At 41.1% G+C, this 23827-nt stretch overlaps 2 protein-coding genes across 9 annotated transcripts in view; one reads left to right on the forward strand and one right to left on the reverse strand.

The window, feature by feature from the left end:
- Positions 1-48: 48 nt before the first annotated feature.
- LYSMD3 (LysM domain containing 3) lies at positions 49-4293 on the reverse strand. Its single transcript, XM_074931287.1, has 3 exons — positions 4236-4293; positions 3830-4108; positions 49-1928 (listed from the first exon to the last, which is right to left on the reverse strand). Exons 2-3 carry the CDS (start codon positions 4091-4093, stop codon positions 1320-1322), a joined length of 873 nt encoding a protein of 290 aa, XP_074787388.1. The 5' UTR covers positions 4094-4108; positions 4236-4293; the 3' UTR covers positions 49-1319.
- A 135-nt stretch (positions 4294-4428) lies between these two features.
- Positions 4429-23827, forward strand: part of ADGRV1 (adhesion G protein-coupled receptor V1) — a 308947-nt gene continuing 289548 nt past the window's right edge. For 3 of the 8 annotated variants that reach the window (XM_074932927.1, XM_074932932.1, XM_074932931.1), the window contains exons 1-4: positions 4864-5239; positions 8524-8646; positions 8729-8883; positions 19041-19203. In XM_074932927.1, coding sequence (XP_074789028.1) covers positions 19182-19203 — 22 coding nt within the window. In that variant the 5' untranslated portion in view covers positions 4864-5239; positions 8524-8646; positions 8729-8883; positions 19041-19181. Of the gene's footprint in view, positions 4695-4854; positions 5240-8523; positions 8647-8728; positions 8884-18910; positions 19204-23827 lie in introns of those variants that run through there. The other 5 variants (XM_074932928.1, XM_074932935.1, XM_074932934.1 and 2 more) reach the window with 5 other exon arrangements.

Below are 23827 nucleotides of genomic sequence, written 5' to 3' on the forward strand. Positions count from 1 at the left end.
AGGGTAACAGAAATCTCACTCCAGAAAGCAAATATAACCAAATAAAACTATAGGCAGCATCTCAATTTTTATTTAAAAATATTCCAAGTACACAAGTACCTCCTTCTTTCTGTAGGAAGAGTCCAGGGTTTTTTAGTTTATCTTGTAGCATTTTCAGGCAGGGAAGAAAAGAGGGGAAAAAAACCAGGTTGTTTGTGAAACCTCAAGTGAAACATTCAAGGACAGAGTGGTTGATGGATACGCTGCTACTTAAAGAACAAGTCTGAAGCTGCAACTGCTCTATTCTGCTGCAATTTAAGTTTTTTTCTAGCAGCCATTAATCTCATTTGACGTTTTCCAGGAGATTTCAGGAAAAAGCTGGTGTTTGAGGTTCATGGGCAACATGACCATGAGTAGTCGGTACCCGCATGACTGCTCTATGGGTTGGTCCTCACTGAGGGGGGAAAAAAAAATTTATTAGCATAAAATAAAGACTACTGAAGCTGTCAGGGCAAGGTGCCAGAGATCTACACTTCTTTCATCCTATACACAGCTGAGAAGTGCAGTCCAGTCCAGCCAGTTTTCAGGAGGGTTCCACGGAAGGATGTGAAGTTTCAGCAAGACTCAACTGGACTGTGTTGAGGCACAGTGTCACAGAAAACAAATTATCCTACTGCCTATACTGAAAAATACTAAAGAAAGAGTTGACCACAAGCACAAGATTTGAAGATTCCAGCCTAAGTATTAGCTACTGCGTCTATAAAAGCCACTTTAAAAAAAAAGACCTTCATAGTGGCAATTAATTATGGAATGATTGGGTTTTCTTAAAAAAAACCCCCCTTACTCTATAAGAAAGATAAAATTATGAGAACACAGTTTTAACTGACAACTGTAAACTTGATATTAAAATGTCAAGTGTCTTATGCATTCTATAAATACTTTAAGATGTTTAAAAGTTAGATATCCCCAAATGCCCATTTTAGGGCTGTAAAACATACAGTGAGACTCCTCATGTGTTAGCTCAAACTACATTTTTTTCATCTCATTTTTAATTAAAAAACATATTCCTATCAAAATAGAAAAAAAGTGCAAAGCTTCAGAGGCAATTTTATACCTAAATTTGTATCCCAACCTTGTATTAAAATCACCTGTCTCAGGCATATTCAGAGATTACATGCTCCACAGACACACCCTCGTACTGAGTGCTGCCCATAAAGGCAAGTCACACATCAGGACACATTTTCTCTGCGTTCCAGATGCATTATGTGTTCTGTGTTTTCCCCTTTATCTAATGCTATGTTACGTGTCTAGGAGTAACAGTTGCCTGGGGTTTTCCATTGTTAAGGCTGAAGGTCTCCTTGATTATCGACATTTAAAATATTTGCCGGATTTATTCCATTTTCTATTTGCTTCTGATGCGATGCTGCTGTGACAAACAAATGGGAAGATTCCATTGTGGAATGGTGACTGACATCTGCTTTCACTAGAACTTCGTAATACAGGAGATAAAAAACTGGAGTTATTATGCCAATAATCAGCATAATCACTACAGCTGTCCACCATCCTATGCCCCAATCCGCTCCGTAGTAGGGATCCTTGCATTTTTTAGTTTTACCATCAGTTTCAAAGCAGACCTGTTGGGCTGCTAAGGCAGAAACAACTTCATTAAGATTCTCTCTCTTTGTATCATTACACTTCACTATTTCTTCTATATCTCGATCCACTTCTTCTAAGAAGCTGCCAGCACTCTCATTAGGGGAGAATTTGTCAGAAGGCGGCGTTTCCTGCGGTTCTGGGGAGCAGTGAGCAGGCCGAAGGACTGGTCTTCCTTTTGGAGAGACATGTGTTTCAGTCAACACACTGAACTTTTTCACTGGAATTCTCACAGACCTCAGGGCAAAAAAGTCTTGATCATTGATAAGATTGTTAACTCTCTTGATATCTGCGACCTAAAAATAAAAACAACAGTTTAAATATCAAAGCTCATTGAACCGCAGCGCTCTAAGAATACCACATCCTTCAGAAATACATTCTTCCCTAATGAAACAAAGGCAGGGCCTTTGTTTTTTTTCGCCTTTTTTTTTCCCCCTAAACCGATACCCATTTAAACAGTATGAGGCAAGAAGGGGTCAAAGACCAAATCTAAAGCCAGAAGGTAATTACGAGGTAACCTGAAGCTAGATGACTAGAAGTCACTTCACACATATATATTCACTTAACGTATATTCACCTACCAGTAGCAACTGTCTCTGTGACATGAGGGGGACTTCACCTTAGTGTTTTTAAATGAAATCGATTACTGTGAATTCCTAGTTAAATTGAAAACTTCCGTGTAAGGAACATTAAAAATGAGGAGCCTCCAATTCATCTAGCCACAGCTGTTTAGATACTCTTTCTGCTTCTGGGGGCTAAGGCATAAACCAAGAATAGCTTAAAACTGTCATCTTCCCATATCACATCAGCTCTCCCCTTTCCCTGTTCTTGATCAAAATGATTCTCAATTTGCTCTCAGTAAGTTCAGATTTTTAAGTCTAACACAAAATACTCTGTAAGGATTTAAGTGCCCTTAGAGAATTATCAGCTCATTGTGAGACAGCAACTCCCCTCAACACAGCAGGCACAACCACAAACCTCACCATAATGAAATACTTAACAATCACTACTTTTTTGCAACAGTAAGCACACAGATATTGTGCCCATTTTAAGACGCACAGTACCCGAGTTCAGACCCTTCCTGTCCTCACTGGGAGGACATCCACCACAGAAAACACGGTAGTCATGAGACCCTTGTTGCTGTGACTGCTCCACTTATAACAGGTGTGGCCAGGAAAAGTGAGTTAGGGCGATCACTGCACTAGCCTTCTAACACGGAGAAGTGTTTCGGTTCCTCTGACGGTGTATTTGTTACACGTCATGTACCAGGCTGAATAAATCAGATTGAGCATCAAAGACTGCCAAATGGAGCATTCAGCCCCAGTGATCAGTGCAAGGTTACGCGTTCTGTCCTGGACCACTCTTCCACATTCTCCACAAATTTACAAGAAAGAGTGAAGCTCCGTCATATTTATTTCTTATCTGAGGCCTGATCTAGTCAGTCTGCTCAAAATACCCAACCGTTGTGGGTTCTGAAGCCAAGAACTGCTTAATAAGGCTCAGATCTGTCATGATTATGAAATAATTATGTCTCTGGTACCTAAGCTCACGACAGGAGGCCCCTAATTTTGTTTCTGCATGAAGAATTACGTGACAGCAAGATTTCTGTAAATATGGATTTTAAATTTCACCTCTCGAAAACTGCACATTCGGTCGTCTGTCCACCACCACACACAGCTGATTTCCTGTTAAATTTGGCTACAGGCAAAGGCTAACACCAACCAAGAGAGAAGCCTCTTCTTTTAATTAGCACTGGCCAGCCCAAAGCACTGGGTGGGAAGCACATGCACCAGACTAATTTAAGAAGTCTCAGTCAGGAGCAGTAGCCAGGTCCGAGCACCAGAAGGGAACGCCTGGGGCTGGTGGGTGGAGAGCTCCCAGCCCTGCAATACGCTCCTGCCGATAAGTATTGAGGCAGTTTAACAGAATTTCAAGTTGCAATGAGGTATTTTGTTTTTTCTCCTCCCTCCCTTAATAGGCTCCACAAAAACCCTGATGGGGGCTCAGCACTACCCTCCACCAAGCCCGACTGCAAAGACAGCGCCAGGAAAAGCGCCGTTTTTGAGAGGCCGAGCCACCAGCGCAAGCACCCGTTTCTTACGCCTGTTAGCTTTAAGCGGGAAAGCCAAGGAGCTGGGACCGCCGCACGCCGTTACACGAACACCCCGCCACCCTCCCGCACCGCCCGGCGACTCACCGAGCAGCAATACTGGAGCGCGATGGCGTTCAGCGTGTCCCCTTCCTGGATATCCTTCGTCAGCAGGACGATGTCATCCAGCCGGTCCCTCGACGCGCTTCTCCGCACCTTCTCCCGGCCCCGCGGCCGCAGCTCCGACACCTCGCCGCCGTCCTCCTCGGGCGCCTCGCTCTCCGCGATCACGAAGGGGTACAGGTGCCCGCCGGCGGGCGCCTGCCCTACGGCCGGCGGCTGCAGGCCGCCGCCAGCGCCTCTGCCGGCCATTCTCCGCGGGTGGCTCTGTGGAACAAACCGCAGCCCTGGCGTCCCCCCCGCACCGAGCCCCCACCCTCCCGGCGAGGCGGCGGCCGGCCCCGCCGCCGCCGAGGGGAGCGCCCGGCCCCGCCGCCCCGAGCCGCGGCCTTACCTGCCGCCGCTCCTCATCGCGGCCGCAATGGCGGCGGCCGCCCCGCCACGTCCGCAGGGAGGCCACGCCCCCGCGCCGCCCGCGCGCCCGCCCTTAAAGGGCCCGTCCCCGCAGCGCGCCCGCGCTTTCCCGCCTCGCCCCTGAGGGGACGCGGCCGCGCCGGGACCCGCTGAGGCTGCCGCGGGACCGGGGGTCAGTCCCCGAGGGGCGCGCCGCTCCGGGGCGGCCTCGGCGGAGGGAAGGGCGCGGGGGGGCTGCCGGGCGCTGGAGGCCGAGGCGGGGCGCCCTTCCCGGCCGCGTCCCGCCGGCGCGGCCCCCCCTCAGCGGCGGGCGGGCACAGCGCCCCGGGGGCAGCGGGGGCAGGCGGCGTCCCGGCCGTGAGGTTCTCCGGGCTCACACGCCGTTCTGCTGGAACGGAGGCGGCTCAGTACGGGGCTGTGGCGTGTCGGGGCCGGTCAGGTAATTCCACGAGCCCGCTTCGGCCCAGCAGCCGCCGCTCCTCTCCCGGAGCCCGTGCACCCGCGCTCCGCAGCGCTGCTCACTCGGAAGGCGCCGGGCAGCTTCTTTTTATCCCTTCACCCCTCTCCTCCCCTCCTCAGGACTAGTACTGCAGAGGAGCAGGTGTTCAGCCCATGCCGATTTTTTTTTTTTTTTTTTGTCATGAAAGAGAAACTATAAGTTAAGCCCAGTAGATATTTCAGCTTTCCTTCCCTAACAGTCATGTTCACTACTGACTCCTCAGCCGGTGCAGCTGCTGAGTCAATCGCAAAACTTCCTAGTCTAGCTAGTAAATTTAATCTGTGGTTTTCTTCTGACACGGCCTTAGAAGCAAGTTCTTTTGTTTACAGCAGGAGCAAGTACGATATTTCTTAGAAAAACTCGACAGCTCTAAGGTTGGGCTGAATATGTTGTAACAAATGATTGCGTTGCTGCTGAAGACAAATGGGATTGCCAGTCTGATTCCTCAACGGGCGAAACCCGATCTTAAGAAAAAGTAATTTCAAGTAGGTTGTTGGGTTTTTTTCCTTTTGTTTTTGAGCTTTGCTATACGATGTTTTCAGAATGCCGAACAACCAAAGAGGTGAAAAATGGGTCTGGTATTAACAAAACTAGAATTATTTTATGACGTGACTTTTGAAAGCTAAATGACATCAGAACTAATGTTTGTGCAGCTCTCTTGAGTGTGACGCCTCACACCCGCAGAAACTGAACAGAATTGAAGCCCCATTTCCAGGCACTGTAAAATAAGCTGTCAAGGGCCAGTGTGTCCTTGTGTCTCAGCTTATTTTAAAGAGAATGGTATTTCAGCATCTACCTTAAAATAGTGCTCTAATGTGGACGAGGGATGGATGGGGTAAAACTGAAGTATTCCTAAGGCTGTTTAGGTACTCCTTAGCCAAACAGCATCCACAAGAGAAGCAGTACGTTTCAGCACAGGTGTTCAGTCAAGAGCATAGAAGTTCTATGTTGTAAGTAAGAGAAGGTTTGCGTGAAAGAGTATCAATATTCTTGGGTGCAGAAGTCACAAGTAAGCATAAAATCGGAGCTGGCAGGATTAGGCAGGTCTGATCGCTGCCCTTTGTGGAGAAGGACAGAACAGCACAAACATGTAAATAGGATTTCCTTCCTGCGGGAAGTCGGGCACAGTTAGTGGTAGCTAGTTTTCAGGCTTTCTTATTCTGCATTTGTTAAAATATTGCTGAAGGTGCCAAGTATAATCGGCATTCCTTCAAACCAAAGCTGCTTACAAGTCAGGAGACTCTTTCTAAATCATTTAGGAGCCTAGCTAGGGATATTTTATTTGCTTCAGGGTATTTCATAGCCTCTTCAAGGGCCTCAGGTACAGCCTTATGTGGAAGCTGCTCCACAACAAAGACAAGCTTGGATTGTCGGAGTACATGACAAATGTGTGAACATACTTGTAGGAGTCCCAGATGATTTTTTGTATTTCTGGGGATGGCACAACACAAGCAGATTGAATCTTCCACCAACCGAATTTCCAGCAAGAGCAATATTGAAGGTGACGGAACTGAATTAATTTCCCATTAACAGCTAAGTTTTCTCGTGGGATCTCAAGGTGACGAAAAGTTGTTATACCTTTGTGAGTGGGAATTCCATTGAGAGGTGTTGTGCCACATCTGGCAAAGAATATCTGCAGCACTGTTTTGTTTTTTAAAGGAAGCTTTCAGTAATAGAAGTGAAGCAACTGTAGTTGTCTGTGGCTGGGAAACTGATGACTCAGACGCTATTCATGCTGTTGAAAGACTGTTTTATGAGACCCCTCAGAGCTGTGGGTGGACCTGGAGAGGAGTTTGAAGGCAGACTTCATACGCAGTGGTGCCTGCAGCGGTGTCTGATGATTGTCCCATCATACACCGCTAACAGCAGATCCTTTTGGAGGTTTTCTTTAATCGTTGGGTGGTGAGGCTGCAGAAAAGGTCAGGGCAGGGGATTTCACCATTTCTTTTATCTAAAGAGGTGTACCATCAGGTCAAAAAAAGAACTGCTGAAGCAGCACTCTGCCTTACAGGGGGAAAGAAAGTGTTGGAGTTTGCTTTGACCCTGGTACACCCCTGTGTGTAACCATTTGTAACTAGTGACATTTTCCCATCAATAACAAAAGGGTATATTCCAAACCTGATGAACAAGACTGTAGCTGCATAGCTCCCATGAATGCTAATAGGAGTACAGCCTTTCTCCATCCCCGTGTAAGTTACTTTGCATATCCTAATAGTGCATTCTCAATGAGCAGCGGGGTCAGTGTTAATCACTCCGTGGCATTCCAAGAGCAACGGCGGGAATCTCTACCACGTTCCCCTTGGCCGTGTTATATCTCGTGTGGCTTGAGCAGAGCTAGGGAGTTGAGTATACACGTAGGGATGTTAAAAAGATCTTAAGGAATTAATAGAAAGGAACTGTAAAGGAGATATTGGAGGGCTGATGTAACTTGTCATTTTTAATTAAAAAAATAGATTCTTTCTGTCTGGAATTTACATACACGTGCCACCACTCTTTTTCTAAGTCTTTAAGTCATTCTGTGGTTCGGCACCATAGTGCTAGCTTTACATTTAGATAGCTAGTGCCAGGTGTCTGAATGTGTGTTCTAATTGCTTGAATGACATGATAAGCTACGACTCATTAAAAGATTCACACAAAAATAAACATACAGCCTTTGTCTGTCTCTGCTTCCCTGCTTGGAACTGTACTAAAACTGTAGGAAACAGTAATGTCCACCAGGTACATCTGCAGCTCCAGTGGAGTCCAGATAAAGTGTGAAGTTATTAAGCGGTGTCTGACTGCAAGATGTGTAAGGTGCAGTTAAGAGGAGCTGTTTAAGAACTATAAAAGTATGCAGAAAGCAAATAATGCTAACTCTGCAAACACTTGCAGAGTAGGCTGTTCTCCAGTGGAAATATTTCCATGTATACGTTAATCTGTAAATACTGAACCTGAAACTGAGACCTCGATCCTCAAGGCTAGCAGAAATGCTTTTTAGATAGCAGGGTTCCAGCAGTGTCACTCTAAAGTGGGTGAAATATGACCACAAAATTTAATTGTTTAATTTAGTATTGTTATGGTTTTAATGAGAATAAATGAAAATTTATCTTTGCATTGAGACTGATATTTCCAGATATCATATTTCATGTATTCACTGCTTCCTTTTGGTTTTCAACATGAACTGTTTACTTTTTATTTAATTTTATCCAAATTTAATATGTATTCAGAATAGAAATATGCTGTGTACCTTCCATAACACAGCCAGTAGGGTGCATTGGTCGTTTGATATTTAGTTTTCAAAAATCTGTAAAGAACTGCATATTTGCTTCTGATTTAAATTTTACTTTGCTCAGCTCAGGTATCCTCTGAATAAGAAAATCCACCAGTGAAACGGTTCAGTTATGGTAGAGATGGTATGAAAAAATGGAGCATAGGGTCTTAAAAATTTGTTTCAGATTATTCACAGACAGATTTTGCTGTAAGATTCTGAATTCATCTTTATATACCTGTATTGATGAATAAGAGTTTTTATGTAGTGATAACTGAAGTTCTTTTTTTTTCAAAGATTGTCATAGATCCCTTTCAGTTTTAGCTGGATGAATCTGTAGTTAAGCTCAGGAATAGCTGTTACTTTTTGATATGCTTTCCCTGAGTAAATTTAAAGAACCCTTGCAGTGCTTATCTTGTTTTTTCTGTAAGGGAATTTTGCACTGTAGTAAAGTCTTAATTATTTTTTTTAAATTAATTAAAAATTCAGAGCTTCTTAACTTTTGTTCTCTGCTTTCTCTAGCTGTCAGTTTTGGGGAATGTAATTTGTTTGCATCCTCTGTGGATTTCAGCATCGTATCTAAAATGTGGACACCAGAACTTTATGCAGGTTCAAATATCCACCCCATGAGTGCTACATATAAAGGTAAAACATTCCCACCCCAGCTCCTTGTCACTACTCCACTCTTGAGGTGTCTAAAGATCACACTAACTCTGTTTTTTCCCAGTCTCAACGTGACTCTTACAGTGAGCTGCTTGTCTGCTGGAGTTTCTTCAGATGAAAAAGATCCAGAAGACCACTTGTAAGGTGTAACCTGTATTTTGGCTTTGAATGCATTCAGCAGCATTAGCGTGACTTGTTTTAATGGAGCCAGCTTACCAGGTGAGCCAAACCACTGTAGTCCTGCCATTTCCTTTCTGCAGATACGGATCTCACAAACATCCAGTCGTGATTTTTGTGTTTACAGGGAGAGAGTGCTGAGGAGCAGCAGATCTATTTGTAACCCTTGTTGAACTACATAATAGAAATATTTTCATTTGTTTATGAGGAAATTTACATTTTGTTGCTAGTCTTTTACTGGAGGATGCATTTTGACATCTACCAGCTATGTAGACCATTTTACAGCACAGCACTGCTTACTAGCATTGAGTTATGTATTTACCGTATGGTAATGTGATTAAAAAGTAAGTCCTCTAACTATTCAGTTCTGTCATACCAGCACAATTACTGTCATTCGAATTTACAATCTTTCAGAATTAAACCAAATTGCACTATTTATATAAGATCATGTATTTATTCCATTCATTTATCTTCTTAGTGAAATTCCACATCAGCCCTTACATTATTTTGGCTAGGTTTACTGTCAGGCTGCATTTATGGTCTAAACTTACTTTTGTATCTTTGGAACTGATTGTTACGGACATTTAAAATATGGTTATTAAAATTGCCATTGTCTTGCCAACCCAGTGGTTTTCCCTTATGTCTTTAAAATTCTATAAAGTGTAATTAAAAACATCTGCTTTCTACTTCCCTTTTTCATAACCTCTGTACTGATTTACTTTTTATTTTGTGTCTCTTCTTCTTAATTTTGTGTCTCTTCTTCTTAATTTTGTGTCTCTTCTTCTTAATTTTGTGTCTCTTCTTCTTAATTCTGGAAATAAAAATCTTAAGGATTTTGATAGTTTCCCCCCCACGGGAGGGAGTTGAATGTTACATGGTATTCCTTAAGCATTAGGATTTCAGCAGTGGAAGATTTCTTTGGCCACCTTGGTACTGATAATTCTCCCTTACTGCTGGCACAGCTGTGTAGGTACGGTTGCATCTTCACTGATATGGACCTCTCCTCGGTTACAGGCCCGCCAGGGGCGGGTTGTTACTGCAGATGTGTTCTGTATGGGTGCATTGATACCTACGGCTACAGCTGAGAAAAGCTTTCCCTGGCAAGCACTCCTTTGATGTCATTCCACTGAGTGGGAAAGTGCCCTGACACAGGCCCTGGTGCACCCATGCAGTCCTGTCAACTGTGCAGCCTCTTCTTCCCCCCTTCTGCTGTTCTTCCCACGTGAAGAGAGGCCCGTAGGCAAGCGAGGAAGCTGTCTGGGATAGCCTAGCATTACTTTCATCCTTTGTTTTAAGCTCCTCACGGCTGCAATAGTGGGGTGTGCTGAGCAGCTTTTACAAAAGGGAGAAGGGATTGTAGAAGGGAGTGGGAGCAGGAGCAGGGAGACTATCTCATGGTAAAGGATCTGATTCAGGGTCTTGAAAAGCTTTAATGTATGAGCAGGTGTGGCATTCACAGCCTGCTGTACTGACAAGTGTTTGAACTGTGTGCTTAAGGTGCCTTCAGTTTTCACCTAGAATGGCATGCAAGAGTAAATTAAACTGTTGAATTAACACTCTGCTCCTGATATTACTAATAGTAATGGTACTGTAATTGTGTGTGAACATTTTGCTATGCTTGCATTCAAATTTTCTGTATAAGGTGGACTAAAAAAAAAAGAAAAAATTGTCAAGTGCTATAGCTATCTGTAATCTACAATATCTATCAGTATAGAGCTGAAGAAATGGGTGGTTTTCATACAAAAAATGCTGGTTTCAGTTTTGCCTTTATCTTAGTCATTTTTAAATAGTACCGTATTTTAACAAATAAGAAAGTAGTTGTAAAATAAATCATCCCGTTCAACTTTTTCAAGCATTTAAAGTATGATTACAAATGTCCAGTTTATGACATAAATAAGACAGTGATCTGGTAGACAGAGAAGCTCATTGACAGGAGCATTTTCATGAATTTTAAAAGAGATTCCCTCCACCCCTGTTTTCTTACCACTTTTGTCTTTCTATTCGATTCAGCTTCTATACAGGACAGCAGAATGTGTCAGAAACCTTTAAGTTCTTTCAATGAGTATCAGGCATGTTAATGCAAATACATGAGGAGTAATCCCTCCACAAGGAGAGACAGTAACATAGCCCACACGACATCAGTAAACTGTTTACAAGGTATTAATATGCCCACTGTGACAAGATGTATTTAATGGGAAGCAGCAAGGAATTTGTTTTATTAGTTTTCCTCCACCCTCAAGTAATAAATCTTAAAAGCTTCAATATTGATTCAATGAAATGAATGGCTGAATCGTTCTGGAGAGGCTCTGACAAGTGGACAAATGCTTCCATGGTTACATTGTGCTATGCAGTATGGTTACTGAGCTTTGTTGGTTTCCTCCCTCTGCCATTGAAGTAAAATAACAAACCACAGGGAAGCACCACACATGGTGGGCATAAACTGGAAACAACTTTAAAAGATCGAGTTAGCTGATCTTATACAGATTTTAAACAATATGGGGTTTATTGATTTATCCCCTAAACCTGTATTTCAATACTTTCTCCTTCGTATATCACTCTCTCATGGAGCAATTTTATTTCTTGTCTGAACCACCTCTCGCTTTTGATTTGCAATGACATAAGTTAATAGGCTATGTGGAAGTGTGTTTCATAGTAGTGTTACATGGGTTATGTTTTTCTAGGAATAATTTTATCTCAAGTGATGTCACTGCATCCGTGCAGGCTTCTGCAATAGCTAGATGGTGAATCACACATCACGTATAGAACTTTTGCATGTAGTTGTTTTAGGGTGCTTTTTCAGTATAATGTAATAAACTGGTTTGATATTCCATCTCCTTGTATCAAATTTCAGGCATCACAGGGATGAGTGAGATAATAAACACGTAACTTCACAGACGTGACATTTTAAAAAATAATAAAAAAAGTAATGGCATACAGTTATTGCATTAACTTAAAAATGTTGCAGATCAAGCATGAAGAGAAGGAAATCCTGAAGGCCTTAGATTTCATTCAGGACAAAGTGTAAAGAAAACTGAAAGTGGATGTGTTGAAAGCAGTTGCATATTTTTCCCTTGCAGACCAGCTCTGAAAAGAGTGCATGTTGTCCTCTGTGTCAGCAGAGGTTTTTTTTCCTCTACGTGCTTGACAGTCCCCAGGATCACTATCTCAGCATCAGAATGCTAAGATGCTCCAGTGCCCCTTTGCAGACACAATTTGACAGCACGAGTGGATGCCAGGATTCCCCACAGCTAGGAAAATAAATTCATGAACATGGAGGATAGTTACTTCTGAGACAGAAATTCTGTCCTTACAGCGGTCCATCGGGAGCTTACATTTATTGTGGGTACTGAATTTCACATTTACTCAGGTAATGTCTCTTCGATCTCAAGGGAGAAAAGTAAGCAACAAATAAGTAAACACTTCAATGTTTCACTTGAAGGATTTCAGGAAAGAGAAAACTCAACTTCTATGTGGAAAAAAGCATAAGTTATTTGTGTTTCCCAGTAGGTTTTTTTCCCCATTCAAAAGGAAGCAAACAAAATACCCATCTGTGAATTGGGAAAGCCAGTGAGGTTGTATCCAGCAGCTGGAACCCTTTTGCTCTTATCTTTGTTATTCTGAAACACTTTTTGAGGACTTTGAAATGAAGAGCCACCTAGATGCAAGAGATTATGGAGAGTTTTCAATGTTTTTATGTTTTACCTTCAGGAAAGCGCACTTTTGATAAGCGTTCTTTTTGAATTTACAGTCTGGTGCTTGACATGCTCTGAAGTTGGGTGTTTTGATGGATGTTTTATGAGATGATATGCAGCAAATCGGAAGTAACATGCCACAAAGGAAGAACTGGGCACACTTGAGCGGGAGAAACAAGGCTGCAACTTTATTTAGCAACAATAAATGCACGAGAGGAGCAGGCAGATGATTCTTGCCAGGTTCTAATCTTGCTGTTTCTCCATGAGACCTGTGATCCAGTAGGTTTAAAAGGAGCCACTGAGTGTTGAAAGACTAAACCATCTCTTCAGAGATGGCATTCTTTATTGTGATGACACAAAATGACAGAAGTTGTGTCAAAATTGCATGCTGGAGCTTGATCAACCAAATCTGAGATGCAGTAAGTTGAAACAAAGATGTTACTTCCTCATTAATTTGTTCAGTTTTTAACACTTGAACATATTTAAATTAACATTTTCTAAAAGTCATCTCATTTTTTGGTGAGAGTCTTGTCAAATGTGTAGCTAAGTTCAGTAATAAAAAGGTTATGATTATATGAATATTATTTCTGCTGTAGTGTGTGTTAAAATATAGGAACCTCCCATGAACAGATGCCAGGGAACATTTACTTTTTTCCTGATAATGGGAATACATCAGTTTTTTCAGTTAAAAGCTCATTTTAAATATTAACATCACATGCTTTCAGTATGCAAGTAACAAGCTGCACCATGAAAAGGTTAACCTTTGCAAGCTGATTACAGGAAGCATAAACAAATGAATGTTTGTCCATCGATAAAGGACATGATCTTGGACATTTTCTTTTTTCAGTTTCTTAAATCCTGGGCATCTGTGAAAAATAGAGGATCAAAACCTGAATTTATCTACGTAAATCTGCACATCAGCCAGTCTGGCATAAACCACTGGGTCAGAAGCATAATACTTAAATTTTGTCTTTGAGTCTTCTCAGATTATTAGTACCATTTGTATCTGTCTACTTTCTGCTCTTTCTTGCATGGGTTTGTTAATTTATCAGGAAGCTCTACAGTAAAATGAAGACTTTCGTATGAAAGCATTCCCAGCCCATCAGGAAGGACCTCGTTTCGCATTTTGAAGAACAAACACAGGCTTGATCCTAAGCTGCTGTGGGGTGGTGGTGAGAAGCCTGGTGACACAGACGAGTCGGGCTCTGAGGCGAACACACCTCTTTGGTGTCAGTCTTGGTCAGTTCTGCCCTCTTTCACACCATGGCTTTGGGCGTAGTTCCCTGAAGACTGTGCTGTCCAAGTCATGTGCTGTAGTCGTGGCTGCTGTTTCTTTCAATGCTGCCAGTTAGATCAGCTCCCCCGTGTGAATCACACCGAGAAGTAATGAGGAAGAACACGGGGGATACCTCCTAGACATCAGTCAAGCAAACGATTCTCTACATGGCATCAAAGATCAAACTACAGCCACACAGGGAAGAATATACCTGCTTGTGGTGGTCTACAATGTTCTTAAAAATGGTCTGTCCTGTAGAAACGCTCACCACCATGGATCATCATTCTAAGAAAATCCATTTAAAAAAAAAAAAAAACAAAAAACAAACAACAAAACCCACATAAATTTCTTGCAAGAAAATAATCTGTATCTTGTCAGTTAGTCTGTGAAGAGAGGAGCAAGATCAGCCTCAATATTCTTCCTGTACACTAGAACTAACCAGAACAGTGTCTGATGGATGTTGTGTGTTTTTGAGGTGTTGTGTCATGTTGGAAGTGATTCATTAATAAACAGGAAAGAAGAGAACTTAACTCGTGTATGGTGTATTTTAATTAAGGATTGATCTGTGAAAGAGCCATGCACATGCTTAATGTTCCTCATTCTGAGGAGTTCAGTCTGCTTCAGCTGAAGTACCAGAGGAGGTGATATGTGGAAATCTGTGCAGGTCCAAAATCTCAACATTTTCAGAATCTCCTTGTTTGCCACATGCATCCAACTAGGTGCTTAGTTGGATGTTTAGCTGAATGCCAAAATCTTGAAGCGTGGATGCTACAGGTGAAAACAGCTCTCGATTTTAGTGACATTTATGGATATTCAGAAAATGTTATTATCAGCATTTATTTTTTGCTTTCTAATATTAGCAGATTAAGATTGCAATACCTGTGATTGAAAACCAAATGGCCTTCATGCAGCATAAAAATATTCCTTAATAGAAACAGAAATGTAAAGAAGAAAACACTCCCTTCTGAAGCTTTTTGTTTGGATTTTTTTGCTTCTTGCTCCTTTAAGTCCTGCTTTCCTTCTCAGGGATTTGTTTCTTCTCCTAACTCCCTCTTCTCTGGTCTTTCCTTTCAGATGATGCCAATAAAGGGAAAAGGCAAGATTTCAAAACAAACAAACAAACTGTAGTCCATTGATTCTGTTGCTGCTGCTTTCAATATTGGTTTACTCGCAGTAGAGCCATTTTTAACTTGCAGAGTTTTAATGAATTCAAAACAAAGGAAATCCAAACAAACAAAGAATTGAGGGGTGTACTTAGTACACCTTATTTACTGCTTTTATTGAAAAGAGCAGTTAAGGCTGACCTGGAGGCATAGTTCCATGCAATGCCAGATCTATTGTAGGTCCAATACCAGCCCTGATTGTTTATCCCTGACAGTTGTAAGGGCTGAGGGTGCTGTGTGGGCAGCATGCTGAGTTGTTAGAAGTGCAGATGGAGTGTCCCGTGTCAGTCACCAACAACCTTCCAGCTGGTTGAGGACCACCATGGCAAAATCCCGTGGGAGCTCTGTCTCATCCTCATGTGTAACAAAGGGAACCACAGGTCTGTGGAGCGGTACAACAAAACAAAACAAACAACAACAAAAAAAAAGGGAATCCTCAGGAATTGAGAGAAAACGCGGAGTATTGCGTGTTGAGCGGGAGAGAGTAGCAAAAGCTGTGGTCATTTTGGATCTGAATGGAGTTTTGTTGACAGACTCCATGAAAGTAGCCATGTGAATTAGTGAGTCTAAGTCTGAGTTCTCATTCTTCCTTTGTTTTCCAGCTCAGTAATTAGCAACTTTTAATGTGCTCAGGTCTGCTGTAACTGAGACCTGATGACTGTTAAGGCAGCCCCTCTGATACTGAGCAGCTTGATAGTTGTTGGTGGGAGCCAAACTTCCCACAGAAACTGGACAACAAAAGGACAACGTGATGTAATTTCTATAAACTGAAACATTATGGAATAAATTATAAGAAGAATCTTATACCTCAAGTATCCTTTCCAGCTGTTGATCCAGAGAGGAAAAAACACATGGGATCTAGATTGTGAGGCTGAGATAGGAAAACAATAACAGTATGGTATTGAAAAACATGCTACTTCTCTCTCATGCTAAAACACTAAATTCTGTCTAATGCAAAATTCAGCAGCTAATAGCATGGGCCTTTGAAGGACTGCTTCTTGCTGTCTTTGGTGCAGAAATACTGGAGCTGGTGCATGAGAATAATGCATAATAAAGTATTGATCAAAAAATTCATAAATACACTCAGGTGGACGACAGCAAGAAGTGGTCAGACATATAACACAGATTATCGTACACATCTACCTGAATTTCTTTTAGGTGCACAGCATAGCTTTTTAGAAGAAAAAAAAGTACACCTGTTGGTTTTTTTTTTTTTTGTTTTGTTTTGTTTTTTTTTGTTTAATATTATAATTTTTGGTGAGTAATTCCAGTGGATTGTGTCCTTTGCTCTTAAGAACTGAAGTTTATTCTGATTATTAATAACTACTTTTGTGTCTACATATTAGATCATCTACGTCCTTATCTGTTATACTGCAGATTTTTATTTATCAATATTCATTTTCTCTGTAGCTGTATGCAGAGTGCATCCAGAGATTCGTCTTACCTAACACTGACCTAATGTCATTACTCATAAGTTAGGCAGTAGTCTGAGATAGTCGTTTGGACTCCCTGTTTAGTCAGAGGAGTGAAATAAGCACCTCTTAAAGGTAGTTCATCCCGTCCTACTGTGTGACTGGCTTAGACTGGATGGCTGATGTTAGGTGGAATGCCTTCTACTCCGAAGCACTGGGTTTCATTGAGGTCTTTAAGTCTTTTACTACGCAATTTTTCAAACCATCATTCCCTAGCATCTTCTTTGCCTTTTCCTGTTTGTTTGTGTTATTCCCGAATTGTGATCACTGTAACTCAACACAGTACTGCTGTAGTGACCAGGCTAATGCCATCAGAAGGCACAGAGTCTTCTAGATCCTGTCATTTTTTTTCACCTTAATGCTTCTGCACTGTATTCCTTCCTCCTATATGCAAAGATTATATTAGCCTCAGCAGAATCAGTGTTTCCTCTCTCTCTGATTTCTTATCAGTGTGATTGCATTTTCCATATGCTCCAAATAAATTAAAAACAAAGCAAAGAAAGATGCATGACTTCTCAGTCAACTATAGTAAAGGTAAAAATTGTTCTGCTTTCATTCAGGTCAGAACCCTGTTTTGTGCTTAGCATTTCCTTACACCCTTTATGTAAATGTGCTGTTTGTGAAATAAAGCTTATCTAGAATTAAGCTAGAGTTATGTTTGGGTTTGTTTCTAAATACTTAATATGTATTAAAATAGGCATTTACAATAGATTCTGTTTATTCAATACTAACAAGCAATATGGGATTTTAAAAAATGCATGTGTCAAGTTTCACGTTAGATGCATGTTGATTGTTACATTGCTTTTGCGCTGAGTTGTGTCAGAGGCATGATTTTTTGGCCTACTTAGGAGTACTGTTTTGACAGAACAGTTTGAGGATTTGGGACCCAAAAAAAATGAAAGGATCCAGCAAGCTGAAATACCTGATATATGTTTTCTGTCGTAGACAAGGAATGTACTGGGAGTTGTTGGAATCAGTGCTTTTAAAAAATTTGATAGAATGGTTTCAATTCGTATGAGATTTGTGGGGAGTGTGGGAGTGTTAATGGATCTGACTGGATTCAGCTACATGAAATTGTGCCACCGCTGCTGCATTTGTTTGCAATAGCATTTCCACTTTTAAAAATCTAGTAGCTATCTCACAGGATCTGGAAATATAGTGAAGACTCTGTAAATGGGACGGTGTGAGCCAGCACAGGCAGGACGCAGGAACAACCACAAAACCATGGATGAAATGCAAAGAGTAAATTTATTCTCACTACCTCATGACCTGGGGGATCTCCTCAGCAGCACCCAGGCAGGGATGCAGGTGCCATGGAGCTTGCTAAGGAGAAAGGAGATGAAAGAAAAATCTGGAACTGGCTGCTTTTGCCTGTATATCAGGGATGTAGGAGGCATCGGCCTGTCGGCCCTACACAGCCTCTGAGAAACTGCTAGGCTTTGGTGGAAAACAGGCCTTGGAAGATAGATAAGAAGCTGTTAAGTTTTGCCAAGGTGGCAGGGAAAAACAACGGACAGCTGGAACGCTGAACTGCGGGAAAGTACTAAACTGTGAGAAGTTACCACCACGTGAACAGCGCGTGAACAAGAAGGTGATTGGTTTGCACGGCACGTGTTAGAGTGGCCCTATGCTGATAGGAGGAAAGATTGATAGCTGCCTGATTGCTGATTTGCTAATTATGAAGTAAGAGCTTTGACGATAGCGTAAGTATGTGCTATTGTAATAATAAAGGGTCTTTCCTCTTGCACTTCAATGGAGAGTTCGTGCCTCAGTTGCCACACAGGGATTTTTGCAGGCGTACTTTTCCACTGAGCTCTGATCTTTCCCACAGCAGGGCAGGAATCTCAAGGATGCTCAGTGAGGTGCCTCTGAGTCTATCGCAGGCCTGTGCTGTCTAAATGCAGACATTCTACCCGTCAAGCACACAAAGCTGAACAACAATTAGCATGATATATGTCTTTTTCAACACCCCAACTGTTAGTCACTTGAGTGTGTTTGCAGTCCTCCTCACCAATCTTCTGCTGTATTCCCACAGGGACTAAGCGAAATCCCGTCAGAATTCTGTATTTTCTATGTTTTGGGGCTTAAATGTATCGACATTTATTGGATAAGTAGGAATTTTGACACTTGTTTCTCATTAAATGGGAGAATTGAGGATTTTGGGGGCCAACACTATCAAGATCCGAGTTGCCGCCTTTGTGTCTTTGTACCTCTGCTGTGGCTCAGGATTTACGTGGAATGGTGGTGACCACAAAATGTTAATTTGATATTAGAGAAATTACTGAGTCTGGAATGCTTGATCTTGGACTGGAGATTGTTTCTCCCTGCAGAGCACTGAATAGCTGTGAATTAAGATGAGCCGCATGTCCGGGTGCGGCTCAGGGCCTGAATCCAAAATCTGTCATAATCCAGTGATAAAACGTGCCAGTTTTGCTGCCTCCAGTAATAAAACAGAGCAGCCCTCGCTGAGTGGAAGCACCGCTGAGGCAGCGACTGGAGGGGCCAGCTCTGTCTCCAGCACAGCAGCGCAGGAGCATTTGCCAGTGTTTTAAAAAATTCTGTCCTCTTCCATCCCACCCCCCTTTTATCTCCGCAGCAGTGGGAAGGCAGCAGGAGTCAGGAGAGGGAGGAGAGTGCTGGACGCTGCGTGGAGCGGAGGGAGGAGTAGGAGAGGGGAATGCATAATGCGTGAGTGACAGAGAGCGTGCAGGCGGCTGGCTGAGTCCAGAAGACGCAGATGTCCATGTCCCCGGGTCTAGGTAGGTTTGTTGTCTCTCTGTTTGAGGTGGGAGTTGCTTTGGAGCATCCTGTGTCAGCCGCAGAGGTGTTCGCCGTCCGGCCGGAGGGTTCTGCCAGCAGCACCTGTTGCAGCAGGGACAGGGTTGAAGGAGCGGCAGACAGCGAGCGTGTGCCTCACCCCTGAGTGGCTGCTGGATAGTCGGAGTCTGCTAAGGTTTCTGTTGTTCCAGCAGCTCCTCTTTCTGCTCTGCAGAGCAGGGCAGGTGGAGACAATAGTATTTCCAATGGAAAATCCTATTCTCGGGGCATCATATCAGGATGAAACTCAGTCTGAAGCATCCTAGCTGGCAATTTTTAACTCTCAGAAATGCACAGAACATAATTTGACTGTTTAAATTAGGTGAAGATAAAAGAAGTGGAGGAGCTGCGTGTGCATTCTGTGTTGCAAAGGAGAGCAAGTTCAAAGTAAGAATGAATTTTTCAAATCATCATCTGATAAGGAATGAAACTCATTCCAAACGGTTATATTCCTTACGAGTTAAAATATGCCATGTAAGTTGGAAATACTGCTCATAATTCTTGCTTTTGATATGCAGATTCTGTGTAAGACATTGCATAATTCACCCTGGCTAGCCCAGATAAAGTTAAGATCAAATGTATACGGAACTGCTTGCCAAACATCAATCATTGTTTTTTAATGAGCCTGTAATCGCTTTATAGTGCAGATGTGAAATAACATGTGATTTTAAAATGCCCTATTCATTATATAGAACCTGAAAGGTTTGGGATTTTTTTGTTTTGGTTTGGGTTTTTTTTGTTTGTTTGTTTTTTTGGGTGTTGGGTGTTTTTTTTTTTTTCTTATAATACTTTGCACACATCTTCCAGAATGAGTCAGTTAAATAATAAACATTTTGAGAATCTGCCATGATGGCAATTTAGTAACTGAAGGTAGAATGTGATGTATTTAGTCTATCTGTCCCTTAAACCTCAAACAAGCTTTCTCCTACTAAATATTATTCAGTGTTTCTATGTGGAAGGGAGAACCGGATACCTGAGGAAATAAAATAATTTGTGTCATATCAAGCTTAGAATTGAAATGGACAAATAACTTGATAATGTAAAAGCTAACGTTTTTCGAGAGTGTACAATTTTTGATTTCTAATTTGTTGTTATTACTAATATTTATGTTGTTATTAATTTCTAACATGCAGTTTTGTGCTTTACTTGCTCTCTAATACATTTTTGTGTTTTAATAGCTTTACACGAAGAAATCAGTGGTATTTACTAAATTTGCATCTGAGTGAACTTAACATCGATAATGGGAGCACATGCTTATTAGCTCGTAACTGTGTCTTTGTCACATGGAAATCAATGGAAAAACTGATATTTGCTTTCGTGAGAACTAGTGCTGGGCAGATTATTTGTGCTGTCAGCATTTTTTGAGGCTGAAAAGTCATACTGGATGAGTTTTACAGAGTTGATACTAGTGAATGAGATTGATCCTTATGCATTCAAACCTGCAGCGCAATACTTCCCTTGGAAATTGTTGTGAGCTTTATTTGAATTAAGTTTTCAGAATCAGGTCTAAATCATAACCTGTCATTAAAACTTCCAATATAAATGGAATTTTGTTATTTAAACTTATTGTCTTCCATGTTGGTTTTTTTTTATTTGCTTTTGGAATTCCTTTAAAAAAAAATAAAAGTGCTTAAGTGTGCCGGTGCTTACAAACGTATTTTCCTTAACACGTGAATATGATGACTGTAACTGAAATACTGGAAAAGCTATGAAAGTATATATCTTTAGTGTGTAACACTAAAGAATAATACCACCACAGGATCTCAGTCATCAGGGACAAAAAATTTATGGCAGTTTGGGAGAAAAATACTGATGACCCACAAATCACCTTTGGTATTGTTACACAACTACTATAGTTGTTCAGAACTGCACAATGGTAGTGATGGGGTGATTATTAATTGTTGTACTTTTAAAAGTACATAGCAGTGTTCTATAAGCTTGGGAAAACTTTAATTTCAGAATGTTTCACTGAAATCTTGATGGAAAAGTATGTCCTTGCATCACACTTCAGGGAAAGGGAGAATTAAAATTTATCTCAACTACATCTGAAGTTTTAAAGCCTGAGGTGGTTTTGAAAGCATCAAACCAGTAAACTGTATGTCTGACTCCTGCTATTATTTGAGATGGGGTATCCGAGGCGATTTAGCTTCATTTCATTGCTGGATAACCCTGCTCTTTGATTCTTTTCTTTCTTGGCCAGCCTCTTCCAGTGTGCTTGGGGTATTGGGTCAATTTAGTTCTTCAGTAAGAAATACAAAAGTGTGGGTAGGTGAGAGAAAACATAAAGAATATGCTGAAATTCTTTGCTCAGGGACTATTAGGCCTTGACCTCCTAAAGGTATAATCACATATATAACTATTTTTAAATGTGTAATCCTATTGATTGGTTTTACTCATTTGTACAATTTGTGCTTGTGTTTCGGCTCTCCAAGACCGGCTGATTTAGGCACAGTCACTGTTGTATATAATGGTGAATATAACACTTTTCTTCACTAGAAATAAACATACGTAGTATCTGAATACTTGTTTCAATGCGTATTAAGGCTCAGGTGCTATATAACATCTCCATCATCAAGTTGAAGCTTACAGAACCATTTCTGTCAGTTGTAGGCATTTGCTGCAGTCCTAGAAATTCAAGACTTATCGTCTGCCTAATAGGAGCTATATTACTGTTTACTAGGAAAAAAAAAAATAAAGAAGAAAAAAAGATTGACAGGAAGAATCGATGTTAGAGGCCATTTATCTCATTCCAGGTGGACCCACTGTAACATTTTTTACTCTGAAAAAAAGTTATTGAATCGTAAATGATACTGTTTCTGCACAGCTGCACTTGCTTAAATCACTCTCTGGGTGAATAATCTCACTGGAAAACACTTTGTGTCAATAAACATTTTCAAGATTGAATTTACTCCTTACATGAGAACATGTGGCTGTTTGCAGAAGGAATTTGGAAGCCAGGAGTTCTGAAATGTGCTTAAAATATGAAGAACATTGTTCCAGAGACTGGCTTATTAATATTTCCTATAGAACTAGTTAAAGTTGTTTAAATTCCCTTTAGTGAAACACTTTGCAAGTCCAAAGCAAGGTTGCTATTAAGATAAAGTTGTACTTATTCAAAAAGGCTTATTTGATAGGCTGAATTTCTCTAGCAAAATTGAACAACGGAGAAGATGCTTTCCATGTTCGTTGCAGCTTTTGTGTTTGTGGATTTTTTTAGCAAGTTGAAGACAAAATTTCCTCTAGAGTCTTATAGCGATACCTTTTTATATACCAAGAGATTTTTGTTTGGTTATCTCTTTTTGTGTCTAGTATAGATTTATTAGTTGGAGTGCAGTTTTGATTCTCATTTTCAGGTGGCAGAAGAAACTTCCTTCTCCTCAGTCACTTATCCTGGACTTGTCCAATACATTACTGCTCTGAATTGTTTCAAGCTTTGCTTCATTAAGGATTTAACATGGCCTTAATTCAGCCATCTGTTATGGGTTTGGCAGTCCAACAGATCTGAGGTATTGGTCAGAGCTTTAGAAATTTCCCACATTTTTAAAGGTTAGGAAAAGAGCTACCTTTATGAATAGATTTTGAATAATTCTCAGCAAGACAATGGTGCAGAAGTGGGGTAAAAAATGCGTGTCATTCTCTGAAGCACAGGGTCCCCTGTCTGCCTTTAGCTTTGCTGAAAGGCAATTAGCATTTCAACCAGCCAATTTGGTTACATGCAATGAAGTACTTGGGTTTGTAATTTGCTGCTCTCGGCTTGGTGCTGTTGAGAACTAGCTCTGTGTAATCCTCTCAAAGCACCTTTCTTTCCAGCATAGTTATTGTTGCTGGTCTTAAATAACTAATCGACAAAGAGATTTCCTTGTCTTGAACTACAGGGTGCCTTAGAAGAACGAAAAGAAATACCCAGTTAATAAGGGAATGATTATAATTATTAAATAGTGATTATTAAATTGTGACATAGGTTAAAAGGTTTAGAAAGCCAAGGAAAGCACAATACAAGATAAAGGTAGTGTGGGAAGTCTTTCAACCCAAACAAATTTTGCTTGGGGAGTTCTCTTCACAACATAAATACTTTATCCTATGTTTTATTTAAAAAACGGATTGCTCAGATTTAAGAGATGATTTCACAGTATAGATTAGAGTGAGGGCCCCCAGCTAATCATCGTCTTGGAAATGATACAAATATATTTTTACTTCTACAGAAAGAAGTTTTTTTGGGAAATTTGTGAAATACAGATCTGTAATAAAACCATCATTCGTTGCTGCAATCTAATAAGAAATGAATACATTTAACTGTAGAAATGAATCTTTTGGTTGTGCGTCTTAAATTTAACAAGTATAGTTGATACAAATTTTCATGCTTAATAATACACTTTTATGAACTCAAGAATCACTCACTGACACAGTTATTCTAGTAATTAGGCAGTTCTGCTTGGCTTGTATGTGAGGTATTAACTTGTCAGAATCCTCTGTGGATAGCAATAGTTCTTCTGCCAGTATACCTGAAATAATGCCATCTAATCCCAGCCATGGGGCTGTAATTTACTGTTCTGTACCTTACAGACG

This window comes from Athene noctua, chromosome Z (genome assembly GCF_965140245.1).
Source record: "Athene noctua chromosome Z, bAthNoc1.hap1.1, whole genome shotgun sequence".
Taxonomy (NCBI): Eukaryota; Metazoa; Chordata; class Aves; order Strigiformes; family Strigidae; genus Athene; species Athene noctua.

Excerpts from the sequence above, each read along its gene's own strand:
- LYSMD3 (XM_074931287.1), bottom strand. The coding sequence starts at position 4,093 with ATGGCCGGCAGAGGCGCTGGCGGCGGCCTGCAGCCGCCGGCCGTAGGG. Across the intron at positions 1,929-3,829 it reads CGCTCCAGTATTGCTGCTCG|GTCGCAGATATCAAGAGAGT; the intron begins GTGAGTCGCCGG and ends TTTTATTTTTAG.